The sequence below is a fragment of the Ornithorhynchus anatinus genome, chromosome X1 (genome assembly GCF_004115215.2).
Source record: "Ornithorhynchus anatinus isolate Pmale09 chromosome X1, mOrnAna1.pri.v4, whole genome shotgun sequence".
NCBI classification, from domain to species: Eukaryota; Metazoa; Chordata; class Mammalia; order Monotremata; family Ornithorhynchidae; genus Ornithorhynchus; species Ornithorhynchus anatinus.
This window is the reverse complement of record NC_041749.1, coordinates 112,889,552-112,908,060: the sequence shown is the minus strand read 5'-3', so window position 1 is coordinate 112,908,060 and position 18,509 is coordinate 112,889,552. Positions and strand designations below refer to the sequence as shown.

The window sequence follows — 18,509 nt, the reverse complement described above, 5'->3', positions numbered from 1 at the left end:
CATTTTTCTCAAGGGGCGGGGGAGAGGAGAGAGGGAGAGGGTCTAAAAATCCTACCTTGGGTTTATTGCTATTACTGCACTCTGCCAGTAAATTCTTACAGTTCTTATGAACATTCACTGCACAGTCTGAAAGTGAAACAAAAGCACAGTCTCAATTATTACCAGTTACTTCCTCTAGAGAGCCATTGCTGTACACATGGCAGGAGGGGAAAAAAAGAAATAGGCTTAATTTTTAATCTGTTTTACAACAAAAATCCACAATCTTGTATAATAAAGATAAGAAAAATTCCTATAGTTGAGTCATACTAGAAATAAGAGCAGCAAAAAACAACATTCTTGACATGAAACCAGCTAGTGATTTAAAAGACAAGTTACTCTTCAGATACAAGGGTTACTGGTTGATAAGGAATACCCTTGTCTTAGAGGGAGTGATTTCAATGTTTTCATTAGTCCTAGCCCAAGTAGCTTATGGTGTTTGGGGCTTCTCCCAAAGGCTCGTTCTTTTACATTAGATTGATCTCTCTCAATTGATTGGATGTGTCTATTGCCTTCAGGCCATACCTCTGAGAATGTCCCACCAGCACCTTAAACTGACCTCTTCCTCTTCCCTCCTAAAACTTACTCCTCCTAATTTATTCATCTCTGTGGACACCACCACCACCCTCCCTGTCCCAGAAGCCCACACCCTTGGGCTCATCTTTGATTCCTCACTATATTCTAATCCTCATATTCAGTCTGTCACTAAATCCTGCCAGTTCTTTCTCCAAAATATTTCTCAGGTCCACTACTTTCTTTCCCCTAAATAACCACCACCTTGATTCAATTTTTTTTTGTTTTTAAATGGTATTTGGTAATGATAATAATTGTGGGCTTTGTTAAATGCTTACTGTGTGCCAGGCACTGTACTGGGGTGGAAACAAGTAAATCAGGTTGGACACAGTCCCTGTCCCACATGGGGCTCAGAGTCTTAATCCCCATTTTTCAGATAAGGTAACTGAAGCACAGAGAAGTGAAGTAATCTACCCACAGTCACACAGCAGACTAATGGTGGAGCCGGGATTAGAACCAGGGTCCTTCTGACTCCCAGGCCCGTGCTCCATCCACTAGACATCATCTCTCGATGCAAATATTACATCAGCCTCCTCGCTGGTTTCCCTGCCTCCAACATCTCCCCCTTCAGTCTCTACTACACCCCACAACCCAGATTACCTTCCTAAAATGTTGTTCTACTTCCATCTCACTCCTCCTCAAAAACCTCCACTGGCTACCCATTTCCTTAAGAACAACTATAATAATGCTGATGGTATGAAACACATATAGGTATTAAATTCTGAGGTAAGTGCTGGAGCACAATGAGGATGACAATAATAATAATAATATTTGTTCAGCACTATGTGCCGAGTACTGAACTAAGCACTGGGGTAGATAAAAGATAATCAGATTGGACACAGTCCCTGTCCCTCACAAGACTCACAGTTCATGAAGGAACACGGCATTTTTTACACATTTTATCCTCAAATATTCGATAATTGCCAAACTGAGTTCTACCATCGCATCACGAAAATCCACCCTTTCCTTTCCATCCACGTTACTACTATCCTGATCCAAGCACTTCAACCTATTCTGCCTTGACTACTGCATCTTCCTCCTTGCTGCCCCTCCTTACTCCAGGCTTTACTTCACTCTGTTTGCTGTCCAAATGATTTTTCTTTAAAAAGCACAACAACAAAAAAACACACAACAACAACAAAAAACTGTTGAGTTCCCATCTCCCCACTCCTCAAGAACTTCCCGTGGTTGCTTAACCACCTCCACATCAAATCCAAACTCCTCACCTATGCACTTGATTGTACCCCTTAAGCACTTCAATACTCACCCCACAGCACTTACATATATATCCTTATACACTTCTACTTCCCCTATCTAATTTATTTTAATTTCTCTCCCCCTTGTAGACTGCAAGGTCCTTGTGGACAGGGATTGTGTCTGCCAACTCTATTGTATCGTCCTCTCCCCAGCGATTAGTACAGTGCTCTGCACAGAGTAAGCACTCAATCAATACCACTGAGTGATAGCAGAGCTGGAACTAGAAGCCGGGGCTCTTGACTCCCAGTTCCGTGCTCTTTTCAGTGGGTCACTGCCTCCAATTGGCTTCAAGCTTCTTCACCCACTCTCTCTTTACTAATCTGCCCCCTTCACCAGCTACTCTCCATTTGGCACCCTATGCTCCTCCCATGCAAACTTTCTTATTGTTCCTCACTCTCTTTTCCCACCACCAATACATCGCTCATCCCCTCCGGACTTCAATTCCACCAGATCCCAGCTCTCCCCCCCATCACCAAAGCCCTCCTGAAATTCCCCCCTTCCCCGATTCATTTTCTCTTCTTATCTCTTTGGCTCCTGATTCTCAGTCTCTTTCGTGGGCTTCTCCTCAGCCTCCCATCCCCTATCTGTGAGAGTCTCTCGGAGCTCGGTTCTGGGTCCCCTTCTATGCTCCATCTACACTTACTCCCTGGGAAAACTCAATCGCTCCCGACTTGGCTTCAATTACCACCTCTATGTGGATGATGCCCAAATTTACATCTCGGGCCCTGATCTCTCTTCCTCTCTGCAGTCTCACATTTTTCCCTGCCTTCAGGACATCTCTCCTTGGATGTCTCACCGGCAGGACACCTCAAACTTAATGTGTTCAAAACAGAATTCCTTATCTTCCCCTGCCTTTCCTGCCATTGTAAACAGCATCACCACCCTCCCTGTCTGTCTCACAGGTCTGAGCATTATCCTCGGCTCATCTTTCTCATTCAACCCACTTATTCAGTGTCACCAAATCCTGTCTGTTCAACCTCCACAACATTGCTAAAAATCCGCTCTTTCCTCTTCAAACTGCTACAGTGTTAATCCAAACACTTGTACTACCTCACCTTGATTAGTACATCAACCTACTCGCTAACCTCCCCGCCTTTTCCCACTCCAGTCCATACTTCACTCTGCTGTCTGGATCATTTTTCTACAAAAATGTTCAGTCCATATTTCCCGACTCCTCTAGAACCTCCAGTGGTTGCCCATCCACCTCCACATCAAAGAGGAACTTCTTACCATAGGCTTGAAAAGCAATCACCTTGCCCTCTTCTATCTTACCTCTCTCATTTCCTACTACAACCCAGCCTGCACGCTTTGCTCCTCTAGTGCCAATCTTCTCACTCGATCTCATCTATCTCGCCACCAACCCTTGCTCACGTCCTGCCTCTGGACTGGAATGCCCTCCCTCTTCATGTTGACAGATGATCATTCACCCCACCTTATAGTCTTATTAAAAGCACATCTCCCTCAAGAGGCCTTCCCCAACTAAGCCTTCATTTCCTCTTTTCCCACTCCCGTCTTCTTTGCCCTTTGCACCCTTTATTCACCCCTCCCTCAGCCACAGAGCACTTACATACATATCTGTAATTTATTTATATTGTCTGAATCCCCCCTCTAGACTGTAAGCTCTTTGTGGTCAGGGAATTTGTCTACCAACTCTGTTACACTGTATTCTTGTGCTCTAGACACAGTAAGTGCTCAATAAATAATATTGGTTTTCTCCAGGTCATAATCTCCCAAACTCCTACCTCGGCACTTCTGTCCTCAAAACCACCTACAGCATTCATATATCAGTTAATCATATTGATTGAGCGCTTACTTTGTGCAGAACATTGTACTAAGCACTGGGGAGAGTACAATATAACAGACACACCCATTCCCACAATGGCCTTGAAGTCTAGAGGGGGAGATAGACATTAATAAAAATAAAATTACATATATGTACCTAACTGCTGTGGGGCTGGGAGAGGGGTAAATAAAGGGAGCAAGTCAGGGAGACACAGAACGGAGTGGGAAAAGAGGAAAGGAGGGCTTAGTCAGGGAAGGACTCTTGGAGGAGATGTGTCTTCGATAAGTCTTTGGGGGTGGGTGGGAAGAGAGTATTTGTCTGTCAGATATGAAGAGGGAGGGAGTTCCAGGCCAGAGGCAGGACATGGGTGATACATGTATCAATTTATTTCCCTCTCTACTTAAGCACTTATTAATCTATCTTTCAAATATCTTTTTCTACCTACCTGTAGATAAGTTTGTATCTGCCTACCCTTGCTGAAGGAAAGGATTATGCATTTTTACCTCTATTATATTCTTCCTCGGGCTTCGGGCTACGAACAGTGCCCTGAAAGCAGTACATTCTCAATAAATGCTATGGATTAACTTATGTCTTCTACCTCCTATATGCTCCCAAGCACCTAGTACAGTGCTCTGTACATAGCAGATGCTCAATGAATATGGACTGAAAGGGCAGCTGTCATCTTGTGTTAGTTTAAAAACATTTATAACATTAACCGATGGTGGTGTTAAGTGCTAAATCATTTGTGCACGTGGCTCAGTGGAAAGAGCACGGGCTTGGGAGTCAGAGGTCATGAGTTCGAATTCCGGCTCTGTCACTTGTCAGCTGTGTGACTGTGGGCAAGTCACTTAACTTCTCTTTGCCTCAGTTACCTCATCTGTAAAATGAGGCCTCACGTGGGACAACCTGATTACCCTGTATCTACCCCAGCGCTTAGAACAGTGCTTGGCACATAGTAAGTGCTTAACAAATACCAACATTATTATTTGTGCAAAGGTCTTCTAGAGCCTTAAAATGTCATGTTGCTTAAGGTTTGGTTTCAGGGCAACAGCTTCCTGTGCTCTCAGGATAACTAAAATATAGGGCAATCCGTATTGGGAAAATTACAAAGCCTCAAAAAAAAAAAAACCCCTCTCCATTAGTATTGTACTTTCACCTGCATTACCATGAACTTAAACATAGCTCCTATTTCAGCAATAAATAGTAGGAGACAGAGGGAGATGGAAAAAGGGGTTTTTAAAAAAAGTCAATGAGCTTTCTTTCCTTGGGACAAATTTTAAGATTACACATCCCTAATTTCCTTTTGTATTTATAGAACAGCTGGCCACCAATCAATGGCATTTATTGAGCACTTATTGCATGCAGAAACTGTACTAAGCACTCAGGAGAGTACAATACAGAGTTGCTGGACCTGTCCTTGCCCTCAACGAGTTTACAGTCTAGACTGGGAGGCAGGCATGAGTATAAGTAAATAAGTTATGGATATGTACGGAAGTGCTGTGAGGTGGAGGGTGGGGTGAATATCAAGTGCTCAAAGGGTAATGGATCCAAGTGCAAGGACGAAGTAGGACAGAGAAGGCTTAATTGAAGATGGCCTCTTGGAAGAGATGTGACCTTAATATGGCTTAGAAGGCGAAGAGAGTGGTGATCTGGCATATATGGAAGGGAAGGGAGTTCCAGGCCAGAGGGAGGATGCAGGAAAAGGGTCATTCGGGAGATAGCTGAGATTGGGCCACAGTGAGAAAAGCTGGGGCCAGAGGAGTGAAGTGTGCTGGCTGGGCTGAAGTGGGAGATCAGTGAGGTAAGATAGGAGGGGGCGAGCTGATTGGGTTCTTTGAAGCCGATGGTAAGGAATTTTTGTTTGACATGAAGGTGGGTGGGCAATCACTGGAGGTTCTTGAGGAGTGGGGAAAAACATGAGCTTTTTTTTTTTTTAAGAAAAAATTATCTAGGCAGCAGAGTGAGGTATGGACTGAAGTAGGGAGAGACAGGAGGCAGGGAGGTCAGCAAGAAGGCAGATGCAGTAGTCAAGGCAGGATACGTAAGATAAGTGCTTGGGATCAGCGTAATAGCAGTTTGGATGGAGAGGAAAGGGCGGATTATAGTGATGCTGTGAGGGTAGAACCAACAGGATTTGGTGACAGACTGAATATGTGGGTTGAATGAGAGATGAGTTGAGGATGCCAGACCATGAATTCTGATGATCAAAATCCAGCACTGCTCTGCTCTGACTCTCAATGGAGATTTGTAAATAAGTAATTCCTCTTGCTTTTTACCAGATTGGACCATGCTTATTGCTGTATATTTAAAGGGGTCTGGTTTAACCAAGTGAAGGTATGAAAAACAATCACCACAAAACAGCATCTAAAAGCTCTCAGCTTAAAATAAACAACATTAACATTGAGCTCAACTCTTCCTATTTTGAAGGCTACATAGATTCAGCACTGAGGTTTTGCATAGAACAAAAAGTATTGTGAACGTATGAGAATCTCCATGATCTGGTTTATGACATACAACTCTACATGTCTACAGTTACACTCTTCAATTAAACAATGGTATTTATTGAAAACTTACTGTGGGCGGAGGTCTAAATGTTTCTGTTTATTGTTATATTGTACTCTCCCAAGTGCTTAGAACAGTGCTCTGCACATAGTAAGCATTCAATAAATATGACTAAATAAATGAATGGGTGTGCTAAGCACTTGGAAGAGTGCAACAGAATTGGTAGACAGCTCCCCAGCCCTCAAGGGCCTGGGTTCTAATCTTGACTTTGTCACATCTGTTGGGTGACCTTGGGCAAGTCACTTCACTTGTCTGGGCTTCAGTTTACTCATCTGCAAAATGGGGATTCAATACCTGTCCTCTCTCCTATTTAGACTGTGAGTCCCAAGTGGAACCTGATGATCTCACTGATGACTAGCATTTAGTACAGTGCTTGGCACAGAGTGAGTGCTTAACAAATACCATCATTATTATATGGACTGAATTTTTCGGTAGAAAAATGATCCGTGCAGCAGAGTGAAGTATGGACCGGGATGGAGAGAGACAGAAGGCAGGAGGGTTAGTGAGGAGGCAGGATAGGATAAATGCCTGGATCAACGTAACAGCAGTGAAGATGGAGAGGACAGGGCAAAATTTAGCAATGTGGTAGAGGTAGAACCTACGGGATTTAGTGACATATTGAATATGTGGGTTGAATGAGAGAGATAAGTTGAGGATGATGCCAAGGTTACAAGTGTGTGAGACAGGGAGGATAGTGGCATTGTCTGCAGTGATGGAAAAGACACTTGAAAAATTTTGTTCTGATGTGCTTCTTTTAAAAAAAAATATGAAAAACCTGGGATGTTGGGAACATTATCCCTCAATTTCTATCGATGGTTTCCAAATTACATTCAACTACAGTGGTATTTGAGATTTTCCTGCACACTGCTAACATTCAGCTTTCGGTCTACAGTGAATGCCTAGCAAGGACAGGTTTTTCTACTCAACTAGTGCTGATCCAGTTTTACTCTCAGTTTTGTGTATGCACAACCTGAGACAACCTTGAAAACGTGACAATGATGATGATTATGGTATTTAAGCGCTACGTGCCAAGCACTGTTCTAAGCACTGGGGTAGATACAAAGGTAATCAGGTTGCCCCACGTGGGGCTCATAGTCTTAATCCCCATTTTACAGATGAGGTAGCTGAGGCACAGAGAAATTAAGTGGCTTGCCTAAGGTCACAAAGCAGACAAGTGGCGGAGCCGGGATTAGAACCCAAGTCTTCTGACTCCCAAGACCGTGCTCTTGCCACTAAGACACGCTGCTTCTCTATTCCATAGACTGAAATGACCTGGGGCAGAATCACTTACCGTCTCTGTGCCTCAGCTCCCTCATCTATAAAATGGGGATTATCCCTGTGAGCCCCATGTGGGACATGGACTGTGACCAACCTGATTACCTTGTAGCTACCCCAGAGTTTACATTAGTGCCTGGCACACAGTAAATGCTTAACAAATACCATTAAAAAATGAATAAAGCACACTAGTTAGGATTTGTTCTGGAACCAGCGCCAACATGACAGCCTGAAGTACAGGTAAAAATACATTTTAAATCTTTTCCCACCAATCACTCTCTTCCCCCTGCTTCCCACAGTCTGAACTCACTACCTCCCCTTCCTTTAGCTCCCAGGTCCCCCCCTTAAAGTTCAAGTATTTATTTTTTAAGCATTAACCAGTGCAGCAGTTGCTTCCACAGCAGCACTTCGGCCCCCACTTCCTGGTTTGAACCTCGTTTTTATCTGCACCAGCAAAATCTCTGGGATTGGGGTCAGGGAGAGACCAGGGTGAGCTATAAATTGGGAAAGGGGGCATGGTGACTGCCTCAGCAAGTGTTGTTAGCGTTAAAATATAAGGGGAAAAAAACACCCCAGAGGATTTAGAAATGGGGGTGGGGTGGTGGGGAGACAAGGAAGAAAGTGATGTACCTGTAGCCACTGATAATAACTATCGTGGTTGGGCGGATGTACTATAAAGTGGTTGTAATGCTTCTGTACTATATTTAAATAACAAATTGATAGTGTTTATTGAGCACCTAATAGGTGCAGAGCACTGTACTAAGCACTTGGGAGAGCCCTTATATCAATTGTAATAATTGAGCTCTTACTGTGTGCAGAGCACTGTATTAAGCACTTAGGAGAGTACAATATAACTGAGTTGGTAGACACATTCCCTGCCTACAATGAGCTTACATTCTAGAGGGGGAGACAGACATTAAGATAAATAAATTATGGCTATGGACATAAATGCTGATGGAGGGGTGAATAAAGGGAGCCAATCCAAGTGCAAGGGTGATGCAGAAGGGAGTGGGAGAAGAGGAAATGAGAGCTTAGTCAGGGAAGGACTCTTGGAGGAGATGTGTCTTCAATAAGGCTTTGAAGGTGGGGAGAGTAATATCCCACCCTGGCTACTGAATCAGACTCCTCGCTGAACTCCCAGCCTCTTGTCTCTCCCTATTCCAGACCCTACCACTGCCTAGACCATTTTTCTAAAAGACTGTTCAGTCCATAGATTCCCCGCTCCTCAAGAACCTCCAGCGGTTGTCCATCCATCTCTGCAAACAGAAATTCCTTACTGTCGGCTTTTAAGGCACTCGATCAGCTCTCCCCTCACCAATCTCCTACTACAACCCAACCTGTACACTCTGCTTCTCTCCCACCTATTCTGTACCTCGATCTCATCTATCTCACTGTTGATCTTGTATCTACCCCAGTGCTTAGAACAGTATTTGATACATTGTTAAGTCCTTAAGAAATACCATTATTATTACCATATAACAGAATTGGTAGACATGTAGACATGGTAGAGCTTGCAGTCTCGGGGGGGTGGCGGTGAACAGACAAGAAAATGAATTACATGTACATAAGTGTTGTGAAGCTAAGAGTAAGATGAAGAAAGGGTAGAAATCACAAGTGCGAACCAAAGCAGAAGGGAGAGGGAGTAGGGGAAATGAGGGCCTAGTCAGGGAAGGCTCCTGAAGGAGGTGTTTCCTCTCTTTCCAAACTGCTACCATGTTAATCCAAGCACATATCCTATCCCGCCTTGACTAATGCATCAGCCTCCTTGCTGACCTCCCTTCCTCTCCCCCACTCCACTCCATATTTCACTCTGCTGCCTGGATCATTTTTCTACAAAACTGTTCGGTCCCTGTTTCTTCATTCCTCAAGAACCTCCAGTGGTTGCCCATCCGTCCCCACCAAGCAGAAATTTCTTACCACTGGCTTTAAAGCACTCAATCACCTTGTGACCTCCTACTTTACCTCTCTTGATTTCTCACTACGACCCAGCCCGCACACTTCACTCCCTTAAGGCCAGCCTACTCACTGTACCTCAATCTCGTTGCTGACCTCTCACACCCACATCCTGCCTCTTCATATCCCACAGCCAATCACTCTCTCCACCTCCACCTTATTAAAAGCATAATTCCTCCAAAAGGCCTTGCCTAAGCCTTCATTTCCTCTTTTAACTCTTTTTTCTATGTTTCCCTTAGACTGGTACCCTTTATTTATCCTACAACACTTATGTACATATCCATAATTTGTATTAATTCTGTCTCCCCCTCTAGATTCTAAGGTCATTGTGGGCAGGGAATGTGTCTACCAACTCTCATATTGTACGCTCCCTAGCATTTAGTACAATGCCCTGTACAGAGTAAACACTCAATAAATACAACTGACTGATTGGGAAAGTGATGGTCTGTCAGATATGGGGGCGTAGGGGTTTCCAGCCCAGAAGAAGAATGAGGGGGTAGGGTCAGCAGCAAAATAGATGAGAACAAGGTAGGTTGGCATCAAATGAGTGAAGTGAGTATACTAGATCATAATAGTAAATCAACAAGATAGGCAGGGACAAGGGTAAAGTGCTTCTCTCTGATGTGGATGGGCAACCGCTGGAAGTTCTTGAGGAGTGGGGAAAACATGGATTAAATCTTTTTTAGAAAAACAATCCGAGCAGCAGAGGTAAATAGAAACTGGAGTGGGGAGAGACAGGAGTCAGGAAGGCTGATGCTATAGTCTAGGTGGGATACAATAAGTCCTGGGATCAACATAGTAGCAGTTTGGATGGAGAGGAAAGGGCAGATTGTAGTGATGTTGTGAAGGCAGAACGGATAGGATTTGGTGACAGATTGAATATTTGGGTAGAATTAGAGAGATGAGTCGAGAATCTAGATTATGGGCTCGTGAGACAGGAGGGAGAACAGATATTGAATCCCCACTTTACAGATGAGGAAACTCAGGACCACAGATGTTAAGTGACTTGCCCAAGGTCACACAGCAGGAAAAGTGGCAGAACTGAGATTAGAATCCAGGTCTTCTGACTCTCAGGTCCACTATTTCTCAGTATATAATAACTGGGAATCTGATCATTTAAAAAATGGGACATATTTATTTTCTGGAGGATTTTCCTGCTCCCCAGTGGGTCAAGTCTGGAATTTCCTTGGGTAACGGGACATATGTCAGTTTTTGCTTCCCTTTTGTGCGCATCTCATCATTCTTCTCAAGTCACTATTCAGCTGCCTTGTCAAAAATACTGTTATAGTCACTAAGAGACTAGCAAGTGCTTACTATGTGTAAATCACTGTACTTTGTGCTGGGAGAAACAGAAGGTAATCACTTAAAACACACAGTCCCTATCCAATGTCTAAAAGGGAGAAAACAGACACAGAGAATAAGAATATATTACAAAAAGCAGAAAAACTTAACATTGGATTCTAGATTGCCTAATTTTATTAAAAATAGGCAAGTAAAACAATACTTGGAGGACACAGTTCTCTGCCACTTGACTGCACCTTGCAGTGCGGCTTAGTGGAAAGAGCACGGGCTGGGGAATCAGAGAACCTGGGTTCTAAACTCAGGCTTTGCCAGTTGCGGTGTCTATGTACTTATTCACCCCGTCAGCTTCAGAGCACTATGTACAGATCTGTAATTGAATTAAATGTCTGTCTCCCCCTCTAGAACGGAAGCTCCTGAAAGGCAAGGAACGTGTCTACCAACTCTGTAGTGTGGTACTCTCCCAAGCACTTAGTATAGTGCTCTGCCCATAGTAAACTTTCAGTAAATATCACTGATTAGTCAACTGCTGTATGACCTTGGCCAAGATACAACTTCTCTGTGCCTCTACTTCCTCATCTGTAAAATGGGAATTCAAGGCCTGTTCTCCCTTTCCCATAGACCGTGATCTCCATGTGGGACAGGGACTGTGTCCGACTTGATTATCTCCTATCGGTTATCTCGTATGAATCAATGGCATTTTTTGAAAGCTTACTGTGGGCAGAGCACTGTAACAGAGTTGGTAGCCATGTTCCCTGACCACAATCTACCTCAGCGTTTAGTACAGCATTTGGCACAGAGTAAGCACTTAAATACTACAATGCCCTTCCCAGCAGTATCTCTGGAGACCTCCTGCCTCCTCTCAAAAGTCACCCCCTCCACCTGTGCATCTGACCCCATTCCTTCACATTTTATCAAAACTCTCGCCCCTTCTCTTCTTCCCTCCCTAACAGCCATCTTCAATCGTTTGCTCTCCAATGGCTCTTTTCCCACTGCTTCCAAACACACCCATGGCCCCACAGCTCCCTCGTTATTGCCCTAACTCCCTCTTACCTTTCCTCTCCAAATTCCTGGAGTAAGTAGTCTACACCAATCATCTCAAATTCCTCTCCTCCAATTCTCTCTTCGACCCCCTCCAATCTGGCTTCTGAAGTCTTTATTCCTCAGAAACAGCCCTCTCAAAGGTTACCAATGATTTCCTTCTTGCCAAATCCAACGGCCTCTACTCCATCCTAATCCTCCTCGACCTCTCAGGTGCCTTCCACACTGTCGACCACCCCCTTTCTCCTGGAAATGTTATCCAACCTTGGCTTCACTGACTCTGTCCTCTCCTGGTTCACCTCTTATTTCTCTGGCCATTCATTCTCAGTCTCCTTTGCAGACTCCTCCTCTGTATTTCACCCCCAAACTGTGGGGGTCTCTGAAGGTTCAGTTCTGGGTCCCCTTCTATTCTTCATCTGCACTCACTCCCATGGAGAACTCATTGAGAACTCATTCGCCCCCATGGCTTCAACTACCACCTCTACGCTGATGATTCCCAAATCTACACCTCCAGCCCTGATCTCTCTCTCCCTCTCTCCATTCTCGCATCTCCTCTTGCCTTCAAGGCATCTCTAATTAGATATCCTCCTGTCACCTCAAACTTAACATGTCCACAACAGAGCTCCTTATCTTCCCACCCAAACCCTGTCCTCCCCATGACTTTCCTATCACTGTATTCACTATCCTTCCTATCTCACAACCCCTTAACCTTGGCATTATCCTTGACTCCTCTCTGTCATTCAACCCACATATTCAATCTGTCACTAAATCCTTCACAAAAATCACTAAAATCCACCCTTTCCTCTCCATCCAAACTGCTACCACGTTAATAAAAATCACTCATCCTATCCCACCTGGATTACTGTATCAGCCTCCTTGCTGACCTCCCAGGCTCCTATCTCTCCCCTCACCAGTTCATACTTCACTCTGCTGCCTGGATCATTTTTCTACAAAAACATTCAGGACACATCACACCGCTCCTCAAAAAACTCCAGTGGTTACCCATCCACCTCCAAATCAAGCAAAAACTCCTCACCATTGGCTTTAAAGCACTCAATCATCTTGGCCCCTCCCACTTCACCTCTCTTCTCTCCATCTACAACCCAGCCTGCACACTTTGCTCTTCTATTGCTAACCTCGCTGCGCCTCGTTCTTGACTGTCTCGCCAATGATCCCTAGCTCACGTCCTGCCTCTGGAACGCCTTCCCTCTTCAAATCTGATGGACAATTACTCTCCCCCCACCATTTCAGAGCCTTATTGAAGGCACATCTCCTCCAAGAGGCATTCCCAGACTAAACCCCACTTTTCCTCATCTCCCAATCCCTTCTGTGTTGCCCTGACAGGTTCCCTTTGCTCTACCCCTCCAGCCCCACAGCACTTATGTACATATCTGTAATTTTATTTTATTCATTTGAATTGATGTTTGTCTCCCTCCACTCCCCCAGACTGTAGGTTCACTGTGGGCAGGGAATGCTACTTTACTGTTGTAATGTATTCTCCCAAGTGCTTAGCACAGTGCTCTGCACATAGCAAGCACTCCATTCAATTGTATTTACTGAGCACTTACTGTGTGCAAAGCACTGTACTAAGCGCTTGGGTGAGTACACTATAACAAGAGACACTTTCCTGCTCACAGTCTAGAATCCGACTGAATGAACAATTATTAAACTGACTGATGAAGAAGATGGCACAACTGCCCCAGTGTTCTAAGAGCTGGGGGAGACAGGTGTGGCTCCTATAGTGTTCTGCCTGGGGAGAGGGTGTGGAGTGTGTGTGTGTGTCCAGCTAGGTCTGAATTGACGCTGGAGTTGGATATCTCAAATGAAGCAAATTTGCCTTAACACTAATAGCTAAGTATACCAGCATGTTGCTGTGATGTTGAACATTCATTTAGACTGTCGTTTAGACTGTGAGCCCGTTATTGGGCAGGGACTGTCTCTATCTGTTGCCGAATTATACATTCCAAGCGCTTAGTTCAGTGCTCTACACATAGTAAGTGCTCAATAAATACTATTGAATGAATGAATTCATTTAGCCAGTTTCATTTGCTAGTGCTGCAATATTACTGAACAAATGCTTGCCATGCCTTATTATTTTATGTGAACCATATATTACCCAAGTAAATCAACTCAATAATTACTGCTCAAATCAGATAATAATAATAATGGTATTTTTTAAGCACTTACCATGTGCCAAGCACTGTTCTAAATGCTGGGATAGATACAACGTAATCAGGTTGGACAAATCCCTGTCCCAAAGGGGGCTCAGTCTCAATCCCCATTTTACAGATGAGGTTACTGAGGCACAGAGAAGTTAAGTGACTTGCCCAAGGTCACAAAGTAGACAAGTGGCAGAGGTGGGATTAGATCCCACAACCTCTGACTCCCAAGCCCAATTTTTTAAATATGAAAAATCCCTACCTCAATTAAGGTCTAGGTCACATTTTCCTAGTTTGTTGATCAGAGTGGCAGGATTGAGAATATTTGGGGTCTGTCGTACTCTCCCAAGCACTTAGTACCATGCTCTGCACGTAGTAAGCACTCAATAGAGAAGTAGCTTGGCCTAGCAGATAGAGCACGGGCCTGGGAGTCAGAAGGACCTGGGTTCTAATGCCAGCTCCACCACTTGTCTGCTGTCTGACCTCAGGAAAGTCACTTGACTCTCTGTGACTCAGTGACCTCATCTGCAAAATGGGGATTAAGACTATGAGTCCCATATAGGACAGGCACTGTGTCCAACCTGATTATCTTGTATCTACCCCAGTGCTTAGAACAGTGCTTGATGCACAGCGCTTAACAAATACCATTATTATTATTATTACTAATAAAGACAACTGATTGACATTGAAATCAAGAGCAAGTACACCTACCCTTTTATCTCAAAGGTGAGTTTCACCTGACCCTTCAATAAATTTTGGCTGTAACTGCAGATCATAATGGTTTAAAACAGATTTAACACTGGCTTTAGGGGTACCCATGCACGTGACAATACATTCCATTGGAGAGTCTTTACTGAGTGCACGGCACTTTATTGAGCCAGGAGCAGAAGCAGAAACCTAAACAGTGCAAAGGTGCACTTATTCTACTACATCCTGATGTAACTGCAATAACAGAAATTATTGACAGCCACAGACACATCCCCGAAACTCACTTTTGGGTCTGCTTTTGGAGAGGCCGGAATGAACTCCACTCTCACGATATCAGAGCTAATAACTTTAGCGACTGTTCCTGTGGGAAGAGTGCCCTAACTGTGAATTCGCCTCCTCCCTCCGCTTGAGCAGCCTACAGCGAGGACACAGCCCTCCCTCCGCTTGGACACCACCCAGCAAGGACACGGAACTGCTACACTACAAGGATGCAGAACGGGAACTGTCCCAATCTGACAGACATCCTGGGAACATGGAGAGGGCTAACCCGAACGAGGGGGCTTCGCACACAAACGCATGATAAGTAGGGTGTATGCTGCTATCATTAGTGGTAGGTGTTTAGATGGAGCCCTGCAGAGCCTGCCCTGCTGATTAGGACTTGGACCCCCTCCTTTGCTTGCTTGCTGTGCTACAACTGTGTAAATATACCCAATAAAGTGGCAGAACTCATCACTCTGGCTCGGTGTCTGGTCTTTGGCTCGTTGTCGCCCAACCTAAAGAACCCGGAGCCGCCCTGTGGTCGGTGACCCCAGCTGACCTGGGGAGCATCTCCCCACAGTTCCAAAGAAAGTTTCAGCAGAACTGGCCTACTGATTTTTCTCTAAGCCGCAGGGATCGGAGCTCACCATTTAATCGTTTACTTGGGAAACACAGGTATGCTTATTTTGCAACAGAAACAATATTTCTCTTCAACATAAAATATACTCTGACGACACTTTTTGCTCATCAAGGAGCCCCAGGGTCAAGAGTAGGTTTTAAAGCATCCAATTCAAGAGTAGAGAAGACAATTATTTTAGTGCAGACATTAAAAAGTTATTGATGTTGGATGAGGGCGCTACCGTGACATAAGTATCAAAGGTATTCCAAATACGTGGTGGGTAAACATTAAAGAAGGCGCAGCAGGCAAGGGTCTTGATAGCTCCCATTCTGGTACCACCCGGACGGTGGTTCTGCTCTGTTATTACCATAGTAATCCCCATTTCCCTGTAACATGAAGGAAAATGATACCAAGTCATGCCAAAACAAGAAATGTGAAGACTGCCCAGACAGGACTTTTGCTGCAACTGTACACTGCATTGCTCATTTTCACTTGGGAAATACAGAAAAATATACTCTGTATTTCTTCCAGAAGGCTTTAACAAAGTCAGCTGCACGGTAGTAGATAAAATAAAATCCAGAGTCAAAGTAGTCACGTAGAGACGTTTCGAAACCCGATTTCTTTGTGCCTTACTGTAATTCTGCCTTTACCCTACCCTGCAGGTAAGTGAAAGGCCACAAACAAGTGAGTTCTGGGAGAAACTTTGGGGAAACAAGCAAAACAGTGACAGTGTTCTACTCTTCCTACCCATATCCTGATGATTTACAGGGTGTAGTCCAGACCCGAATGAAAAAAATCCCCAAAACCCTACAAATTTTTTAGATTGAAAACATTACTTAAAATGTTGGGTTTAAGTCCTGTATTCATTAGGGAAATGCCCAGGTAGAGTAGCTATAAAACTACCCCAAATTATTATTTCCTTTTTACCCAGCCTGCTCTGCCACCCTAAAAAACCCCTCACTAGACAATTTATGAAGTGACAGCTGTAGCAACAAAGCTTTGTTTGGTCTGGGGGGTTTTGTCCTCTCAGCTGTAGGGAGGAGGAAGCATACGGTGTTTCATTACAACTTGGTGAAATTATAAATAATCCTTCGGCCTTCCCAGGCCCCCCTTCTCTTTCATAGCCTCCACTTTGGAAATTAGTTGAACTACATGTAGGGAAAACAAACCCAGGGGAACCAAATGCAGGTTCAACTAAGTGCCTTTTATTCTAAGGCAAGCACAATACAATTCAAGTCTCTTACACATTTCTTATTTAGGAGAGGAAAAGACTGCAAATAAAATCAAGTTTAATGTGCAAAGGGCAACTTCCAGTTCCACAGAGACACATTTTAGGTACAAAATCAACGACCTTCGAGGAGAGGGTTTCATACCAAGCACATCCTGACAAGGGCTTTTTGCGGGCGATGGATCCTACGGGTAACTAATATCAACATACGCTTCTGGACAAAAATCTCATCTGTAAAGAATGCAGCAGCTGAAATAGTTTTCTCTTTTGGAGAGGAATGGTGGAAAGAGGCCCGCTGCTGTGTATTCCTCTGGAAGCAACTAAAATCTGCCTAGCACTTCATAGATTCCGTCTGTTTAGAGCTTTAATTTCATGTTGGACTATGATAGCTACTTAGACACAATTTTAATTGGGATAGCCAAATACATTTGCTAGACCGGAAGCTTTTGATGTAGTCAGTATAAATTCATTCAATCGTATTTATTAAGTGCTTACTGCTTGCAGAGCACTGTATTAAGTGCTTGGGAGAGTACAGTATGACAATAAACAGGGACATTCCCTGCCCACAATGAGCTCGCTTTCTTTTTTTTATAGCAGCTTGGCAAAGTGGACAGAGCACGGGCCTGGAGTCAGAAGGTCAGGGGTTCTAATCCTGACTCTGCCACTTGTCTGCTGTGTGACCTTGGGCTAGTCACTTCACTGGGCCTCAGTGACCTCATCTGTCAAATGGGAATTGAGACCCAGACTGTGTCCAACCCGATCTGCTTGTATCCACCCGTGCTTAGTACAGTGCCTGGCACACAGTAAGCACTTAAATACCATAATTATTATTATTATTCAAAGAGCATTTAAGGATTTTCAGCACTGAGAACCCATCTTCTCTGTAGGTACATCCTGCAGGTCAGTGGACTTTAAGAAAGTCAGAATCTTGGTCACGTTCTGGCTAAGTTTTACCACCAGGGATCTTCTTAGATCAGGGGCAATAACTGAGGAAAAAATAGTGTAGGGACCATAATAATGATGGCATTTGTTAAGCACTTACGTGCCAAAAACTGTTCTAAGCACTGGCCATCACCTGGAACCAAATTCTCTTTCGGAAATAGGGCATCTGGTGACATTTACAAGATCCCCAACCAATACCACGCCACCGAAGCTTTCTAAAGTTCTTCTGGGTCCCCACCATTTCTGTCACTCTAGACTGTGAGCTCACTGCGGGCAGGGGGATGCATCTGTTTCTCGTTGTACTGAACTCTCTCAAGCGCTTCGAACAGTGCTTTGCATACAGTAATCGCTCAATAAACATGACCGAATGAATGCATTTTTTACGCGTGAGTTTTTGTTGTTGGTTTTTATTTTAATGCAGCCTGAGCTGTCAGAAATCGGAGGCCAAGGCCTGCGACACTCCCTCTTCAGACAGGTGCTTTCTCGACGAGGGCGAGTTGGGGAACAAAACTGACCCCTCCTCCACCCTGCCTCCCGTCGAGTGCAAATGGTTCTGTGTGTGTGTGTGTGTGTGTGTGTGTGTGTGTGTGTGTGTGTGTAGCACACATGTGTTACGGGAGGAGAAACAGGAAAGGCCAAGGGCAGCTCCAAGGGCCCCGGCCAAAGGGAATGCGAAGAGCAACAGCGGGAATAATATCACCAACAATGGGAAGGGCCAGGCCCGACAAACTCCCTAAATTCTAGAACTATTCCCACAGAAAGAGAGGGAGGGAGAGTTGGGGCCAGAAGGGGTCCCGGGGCTTCAGCCCCTTCTTT

The 18,509-nt window shown here is 44.4% G+C and overlaps 1 protein-coding gene across 4 annotated transcripts in view; it reads right to left on the bottom strand.

The window, feature by feature from the left end:
- ARHGEF18 (Rho/Rac guanine nucleotide exchange factor 18) overlaps window positions 1–18,509 on the bottom strand; it is a 121,684-nt gene that overhangs the window by 44,311 nt on the left and 58,864 nt on the right. For 3 of the 4 annotated variants that reach the window (XM_029050332.2, XM_039910101.1, XM_029050333.2), the window contains one exon: window positions 56–126. The exons of the other annotated variant lie outside the window; for it this stretch is intronic. In XM_029050332.2, coding sequence (XP_028906165.2) covers window positions 56–126 — 71 coding nt within the window. The remainder of the gene's footprint in view (window positions 1–55; window positions 127–18,509) is intronic. 4 annotated transcript variants of the gene reach the window in all.